The 8,076-nt window shown below is 47.3% G+C and overlaps 1 protein-coding gene across 2 annotated transcripts in view; it reads right to left on the bottom strand.

Annotated features, from left to right (window-relative positions):
- Positions 1–386: 386 nt before the first annotated feature.
- The window catches only part of SLC25A26 (solute carrier family 25 member 26), a 142,218-nt gene continuing 134,528 nt past the window's right edge, over positions 387–8,076 (bottom strand). For both annotated transcript variants that reach the window (XM_007192415.1, XM_007192414.1), the window contains 3 exons: positions 6,129–6,193; positions 5,003–5,076; positions 387–777 (listed from right to left, as the gene is read on the bottom strand). In XM_007192415.1, the coding sequence (XP_007192477.1) occupies positions 660–777; positions 5,003–5,076; positions 6,129–6,193 (257 nt within the window). In that variant the 3' untranslated portion in view covers positions 387–659. The remainder of the gene's footprint in view (positions 778–5,002; positions 5,077–6,128; positions 6,194–8,076) is intronic.

Consider the following 8,076-nt stretch of genomic DNA (forward strand, 5'->3'; position numbering starts at 1 on the left):
CACTGGGCTGCGACTGGTTTCTCTCTCACACACCACATGGGCCGCTGGACACCTCTCTGTAAAAGAATACAATTGTTTTTATAGGTGAAATGTGAGGGTAATTAAGACCAGCAGCCTGGTGACCCAGCAAGGATGCTGGCTCTGAGCACCTGTATGTAGTTCGTTCTTTTTACACCAGGCTGTAAGCCGATGCCGTCGGAGTTAACCCAGGGGAGAAAAGCCACCCACACCCCCAACCTTCTTCCCGAGTCTCCTTCCTTTACTTACTTACTCTAGCCATTCTTTTAAAATCATAACCATCTCTGCCTTTGGCTGATTCCACTGTCAGGTGGCAGGAAATGAAAGATCAGATACAGATCAAACGAAGGCTCTGAAAGGGCCTGGACTCAGCGTTGCCACACTTATTTATTAAGGGGTTCTGAGAAAATTGTTCAAAGTACCGCTGTGGACATCCTTTTCTCTCTGAACTCTGGGAACCAGGCCGATGACGTCATCCCGGCCAGCCTGCAGCACGGAAGATGCGTTCTCCATGTCGTAATCTGAGCAGAACTGGACTTGAGCGCCGCGTTCTGTTGTTTAGATGGCCAAACAGCTGCTCACCGGAGGGGAAACAGTTCTCACAGCAGGACCCTTTCTTGAAAGCAGGGGCCGTCTCTGATTCATGGACTCTCTCTGCCAAGTTCCAACAGAAAGCTGCGAGTCTGGTCATAAGCACCAAGAAAGATGAAACCTCCCAGACTGATGGCTGCCATTCGAGGGAAGACACCTGCAAATAATCTGGGGGGGTGGGGACGGCGGGGGGGAAAGGGAGGAGGAAAGATTTTTTTTTTTTAATTTTCTGTGTGTAAAAAAGGTTCAATTCCAACACCCACAGCTTGCTCCACTCAACACACCACGCTCATTTAACCCCACACAGCACTTAAAATGTGTCTGTTTTTCCTTTCAGAATGGCACTAAATTACATTCCCGAGTAGACTTGTTGAAGCTGGAGCCCAGCTGCTTGTTGGCTAAGGCGGCTGAATACAAACAGCTTACTTGTGAGCACCCACAGTTCAGCCCAGCAATTAGTCAAGACACAGTAACTCTGTCCCCACGACAGTTCTATTAAGACTGTCACACCATTTTTGCTTTCAAGAGATGATGAAATTGACGTTTTTTAATAGAGAAGTCAAAGGGCTGAATCCCAGGGAAGGCTGGAGGGCACCAGCCCCCCACCCTCTCCCCGGAAACCTGAGGTGGGCCCTGGGTGTTGGGAAGATTTCCGGACAACTCTGCTGCCCCTCCCAGTGACCCACTCCGTCCCATTTTGTCCTTAGAGACCCACAAAGGTGATGCCGCGCGGGGAATCGAATCTCCATGGATTCCCTGGTTTCTCTCCCCTCTAAGAAAGCACGAGGAAGGCGAGTGGGTTCCAGCTGGGAGGGGAGCAGCGCCTCATTGCAGGTTCCGTCCGCAAGCACTACAGAGAGCCAGTTACCAACCAAGTTGCAACTTTGGAAGAAGCAAAGAAATGCAGAGTAAAAGAACAATGTTACTGGGGATGTAAAGTGGGGAGTCATTCTTTAAAACCCTCCCAGAGTGATGCACGGGTATTTGTTCAAAGATGGTCATCGTGGTGGTGCTGATAAGAGAAAAACTGCAAAGAATCTGCTCCCTGGTTACAGAGATGATGCTACGGCGGACGCACATGGGAGACTGTGCCGCTGATAAGGCCGTCCATAGCGACCAACACGGAACGTATACAAAATAGGTCCTGAAGGAAGTCAGGTCCCAAAGCTGTATGTATAATGTGACTGCATGTTGGACAAACACGGCCGAGATGCATCCTCTACTTTCTCTGGGGAACAAGGGGTACAGGAGACTTTCCTTGCCTGTGTTTCTGCAACAATTGAACCTTTTTTACCAAGAGTGTTACTTGTGTAAGCAGAGAACAAAATTACAAAATCAGAACTAGTGGATTGACCACTAAAAAGACTTCGGGTCAGATCCAGGGACAAAAGCTGAAAACGTGGAGGTTATGCCAGCAGTAGCCTGTGTAGCCTGGAAAGGCTGGGGAATCTCCACGCTCAGCTAAAGGGAGGCGTGCCAAGAAAGGGACCGGAAGGAAACCCCCGTGGCCTGGTTCACAGCCGCCCGGCTGCCTCCTTTCTGTGTGACGGCCGGGAGAGGCCAGCCTGACCGCCCTGTGTGTAGCCCTCAGCACTTCTGAGCAAAACGGACTCGAGAGTGGCTCTAGGGGGCCCATACTTTAGTTAGCTAACTGAGGATTTGAATCGTCAAGTAAAATACTACACGAAATGAGAACCTCTTTTTCTTGTCTACGTGAAAATTCTATAGAAGACCAAAATACACTTGGAAGGAAAAAAGTTGTTCAGCCCAGCATCATGCAAACTGTTTTTGCATGAGGTGGCCCCTAAATTACTGCTTTGAGGCCACTGTGTCCTTGTGGCCCGGAAAAGAGATTCATCTCCCTGCCCCCGTCCTACAGAGAAGTGCTGGAAGGGGGGGGGGTCAGCAGGGGCTGAGCTGTGGAAACCACGTTGGCCACAAAACCCTCCCTCCCTCCCTGCCTTGTTTCTACAGCCAGTGTCTCGTTCCTCTCCCCGCTGCTAATGAGCTCAGCTGCTCCACGCGAGGGGCAGATGGAAGCAATTGATGGCTTCACTAGATGACAACTGTGTGTTAACGTCATTAGAGTAATTTGTACGGTGAGGGCCCCAACGCAGTGCAGACGCGAAGGCTGAACAGAGCAGGGCTGCACTGGAGGGACCACACGACGACGAGATGACAAACGTCAGGCGCTCAGCACAGGGCCGGGCGCCACTTGGGGGGACACAGGGCAGCAGCGGTGAGGACATAAAGGGCACAGGAGAGGAAAACAAAAGGCCAGGTGATGAGCCGAAGAAAGGGAGGAAGGAGCAACGCTGGATAAACAGGTTTCCCATCTGCTTTCGGGCTGTTGGGCTCGGTGAGCGTGCGGTATTTTTATTTCAGAGAAACCAGGTTGCCTGAGGGCACATCTTCCAAATCGGGTGCCAGAACGTGGTCCCTCCCCGTGTGAACCAACACGGAGAGACCCAAGTGTCACCACTTTAATTTACGCCGAGAGCTCAGCACCAGCCCGTTGCAGGTGGGGAGGCGGCTCGAATCCTCTGTTAAACCCGGCAGGTGTGTTCCGGGGCCACCAGGAGCCCACCGGGGCTCTGCGTGGAAAACCGACAGAGGCGGCGGCTGGGGAAGCCTAGGACCACTGCTCAGAAGAGTGGCCCACGTTCGCAGGAGGTTTTGTTTGCTTCTCGTTACAGTTCTCTGGTCCAATTACTTGTTGTCTTTTATCACGTTAATAGGAAGCTAATGAACACTGTCATTAGCTTCCTGAAATACTCTGCTAAGGACCACACTGGGCATACTAATGAGAGCCCAAGACTTTAGAAGCTTCTGGAAGATCGGCAAAAATCCAAATTACCTTTTCAGGGCTGAAAGCGGGGACAGGAATAGGCCCTCAGCATGTTGATGACACCCTTCCTCTGCCTGTAATTCTGGCACTGCCTGGTTAGATAACACCACCACTGGGACAGGGAAGGTTTAGTTTCAATCATCTACTCAAGGAAATTCCTTGTCCACACGTTTTTGGGGCCACGGTCCTGCCGACTATGCCATCCCCGAGTATCACCACTTTTTCGAGGAAGGCGGACGGGCCGCAGCTCCACACGGGCTCCACAGGGCTAAAGTCAAGGGCCTAGCTGGGACCAGTAGTCGCCACAGACTCCAATAAGAACTCTATCGAAACAAGTAAGAGGGAAATTTAGCAGTTTGACTCTATGACCTAAAACAGCTACTGCATGCAATACCTCTGTGTGGCCCAGTCACTATTTGAAGCCCTAAGAATCTTTTCCCTGCTACTTCAGAGCTCTTCTTTTTTTTTTTTCCTCACACCATTTCACTGTGCAGTGAGGAGCCTGTGTCAGAATCAACGTGCCTCAGCTATGAGCAACCGGATTCCTACCTACTTATAATCTATTAGCCATAAATCACTGACTCAGGACATACAAGCTACCACCCTGCCCTCCAAGGCTCAGTTACTCCTTTCTGGTAAACCCAGCCCCTGTCTCCAAACCCTTTGTCCTTCAGGCAAGCAGCAGCCATTGAGAGTTGGCACATTTAACGAAACCATCCGTTACCTGTTTTGAATAGAGGATGGGGCTTGTTAACTCCTGCAAAATACCCTTGCCTGCGGCCTGACCAACCTGCCCCATGTTCCCCAGGCTGTCAACGAGCTGCAATAAAACCTGCCAAATGGACACAAAACTAGAGTCAGATAAATGATGGACACAGCAAGGGACGAGGAGGTGGCGCCGCCGTGGCTGTGCTGTTTCACACCTGCCCTGTCACTAGGCTCCCTTCAACCTTCCCCTACAGGAGGCTGCCGCTTTGCTCTCTCAGCAAAATCCCTGGTAGATGATTCCAGGGAGAATCGTGATTTCATCTACCTGTTACAGATCCCAACCTTTAGACAGGTTTGCATGTTGTAAAAGCAATGCTGAAGTAGCACTGTGAAGAGACCTTTGCAGATGATGCAGAGCCGTGAGCTGCAAGGGAGGTGTCAGGCACTATGCTATGTTAAAAGTGATAACTATTAAGAGTTAAAAGTGCCCCAAACCACAAATGCTTTCTTCTAACAATGCTTTCCTCGTCACTTGCGTCCTGCCTTACACAACTGGACGCCGGCTTTCTCAGTGCTGCAATCCAGAACCTGGCAGAGGCCACAGAGGTGGATGCCATCTAACGACGAGATGGGAATCACCCGCTATGACACTGCGTCAACCCGACTGTGCAATATCATCTCACGTAAGCAACGTCAAACGTAACGTTGTGTACGATAAAAGTAAATGATACCCCAACCAGGGCAAGCAAAAGGAAGGGTGGGTGTTCTCCCGATGCTGGGCTAAAGGAGAAGGAGGGTGGACGGCGGCAGCGGCAGGGCCTCCCTTCCCAGCCTTACCCCGACAGCCCCCGTGTCCGCCAGACCCCGTGCAGGGCAGAGAGGACGTTCCCACTTGCAGGGCTGGAGCCGGCCTGCGTGGAAAGACAAAAGAGAAACCATCATTTCACGAAACTCCCCAACCAACTTACAGCAGGCTCTAGATACCCTCAGATACACGGCTCCCACCACCCTCCTGTAGGACACAGTTCCAGATAGACTGGGGGGTCTCCCGGGAATCAGGACCTCTGGATCTCACTAGACGAGAAGCCCTCACACTTGAACCCACAAGCAAGCACTGAGTTGGCCCGTTTCCCACCAGAAGTAGCTTGTCTAGGTTCCTTCTCTCACTGTCAGCCTATGAGCAGAGCTTAACCCAGATAATTCACATATTACTATTGAACAGGAAAGATACTGAAAGCGGTATTAACTCATCTGAGGAGAATGGGGAATAATCAATATGAATGGTATGATTATAAAACTTACCTAAGTGGCTAATGAACACACTTAACCAAGAATACTGTGTTCAATTTAAAACAGGCTTCGCCCTATCAAGCTACATACTACGATTCTGCCCTTATTTGTTCCACGTTTCCACAAGGGTATGACTTTTTAGTTTTTATTGTTTTGGTCCAGGTATGTTATATGTATGCCATTCCCTGAAGTCTCAGTCCAGCTTTTTCAAAAACAATTTTACTTAACGACTTTTTTTTTTTAACAATTCTGAAAAATGTCCTCATTCATCTGGTGAAGGCTTAATAAGCCTTCACTCTTGTAAGTTCAGAGCCTCATACTTGCTGCATGGCATGAAGCAGGCAAACGCTCTGAGCCTCGGGTCTGTCACCAGTAAAAATAGAGATTCTTTGAAAATCGTATCACCAGGCAGAGGCCCTAGCAGCCCTCCCTGTTCACGTAATACAGGTGAAAATGACTGCAAAAAGGTAAAATGCTACCCAGACATCAGTCACAGCGATTCCTGTGGATATTGCTTTGTCCAAAGGCAGTTTCATTAGTGGTTCAACAGGCAGCAAAAGGCTGCTAACTATAGGTGTTACGCCACTTTTGTTCACTTTATATACATGTAAGCCCTAAGTGCTAACAGATACAAGCATCTGTTGTGTCTACGTTACATTATTTTACCACTTACCTTTGCCAACATGATTCTGGTTTTTGCCACGTCCAGAGGCGTGGTGACTGCAGCTGCAAATCCACCTGTGCATATAAAAATACCCAACACACAAGTGAGGTCCTGTTTACTGCATTACACGGTATTTTCTCATTTTTATTTTGTAATTAATTCCTCATAACTCTGCCAAAAATACTTCTTTATCGTTACGTCCACCTGATTGATTCAAGAATAGGAAGCACACATGCAAAATCTTTACCCACACACTCCCCTGCTTTGTAGTGATGTCTGACTGCATATAGAAGAGGTGACGGGATAATGCCTTATACCTGCAAGTAAAAAAACAAGGCCCCACAATGTAGCTTGCTCTTTTGTGAAGCAGCAGACAAACCTGTGTGTGTACATGGGGGTGTGTCGTGGTCAGACCCCCACTCAGAGGGGCATGCTGTGCCCCATGAGTCTCAGGGGGCCCATGCCTTCCATGGGCCCATCTTCTCTAATCCGACTCCAAAATGCTGCTGTGGTTTCTGCTCTGAGGCAAAACTGGCAAACAGACACGGGTATCAGTGGGGGGATTTTTCGTATAAATGGCTGGCTTCTTATGGTTAAGAGAGTATAAATGTTTCTGTATTTGCAGGCTTCTGATCAACAGGCCAGTTAGAGTAACAAGATTTCTAAACTCGCTTCCATATCTTGTTAGAGTCAGTTTTGATTCAAGCCTGCATTCTTCCTTACTGCTTCTTTCCTAACTTTTCTCTCCTGTCCTCTTTATTTAAATGCCATGACTGCCAAACTGATTTTTTTTAAATCCACGTATTTTAAACGGGTCCATATCTACAGACAGAGGAACTGGAGGACTACTTTTTTAACAGAAATCACAGTATATGGTACCATTATTTTATTTAATACGATACAAAGATATATTTTAAACCCCAAAAGGCCCAAAGGAGATAGAAATAATGAGCCCAAAAGGGCTTTCTAAAGTTTCAGCTTCCGTGAGACAGGGTGAAATCGGCAGTTTTCTAAGAGCTGAACAGAACACGTGTGTGAAGGATGCTTCAGAAATAGCACACCTCTCCCTCTAAGTTTTGCGGTGTGTGGACAAGGAGGTCAGTTGATCTTTGCCAAATATCTTTCTAAAATATGTTGCTGAAATAAGATCATTAAACCGAACCTCCTCCATTTGGTAACATTTATTATGATGCTGACTTCTTGAGAGATGTACCCAGAATGACACCAATCTTAGGGCTAACGAGTAAAAACCATAAACACGTATACTGGAGTCCCTTTTATTTTAGCCACCTTTGAGTTATGAATATGTGAAACACTTTCCTCCCAATTCAAAAGTTGTCTGAAATTCAGGGACCTGCTAAACTGCAAGTATTTTAAAATTTTGTGGACCCAGTCCTGAAATACTACTCTCACTTTTTTTTAACCACTTACTCTGCCATAAAGGAGGTGGGACTCAAAAGTCATGTGTACCTTGGCTCCAAAAGTAATGCTGTTTCACTACACAATGACTTTGATATATGAATAAGACGAATCCAAATGTATCCAGTTGTTAAAATCCAGAAATGCATACACGATTTTCCTACTTGAAAATCTTTACAAACTGACCCGAACCACCTAAAAATTGACAAGGACATCATCTGTCCCGTCTGACCACTCAGGCTCTCACACGTCACCTATGTTGAAAAGTATTTGTTTTCTACTAAATTTGGATACTGTAAATCGAACTTATTTGGGCCATTAGCAAAGTTCACCATTCCTTTACTGTAGATGCCTGCCAATATTCTCCCAGTGATTTCTGTTTCATGAAAGTAATAAGAAGAAAAGTTAGACAAAAACGCATATGCTAAAGTAGGTCCTACTTTTACTACCACGATGGAAACTTTATTTTATGCAAGTTATTAATAAGTCGATTTAAATGTCTTCAAATATCAAAGACTGCTTTAATTCACAGACCTCA

Source organism: Balaenoptera acutorostrata, chromosome 10, assembly GCF_949987535.1.
Source record: "Balaenoptera acutorostrata chromosome 10, mBalAcu1.1, whole genome shotgun sequence".
Lineage (NCBI taxonomy): Eukaryota > Metazoa > Chordata > Mammalia > Artiodactyla > Balaenopteridae > Balaenoptera > Balaenoptera acutorostrata.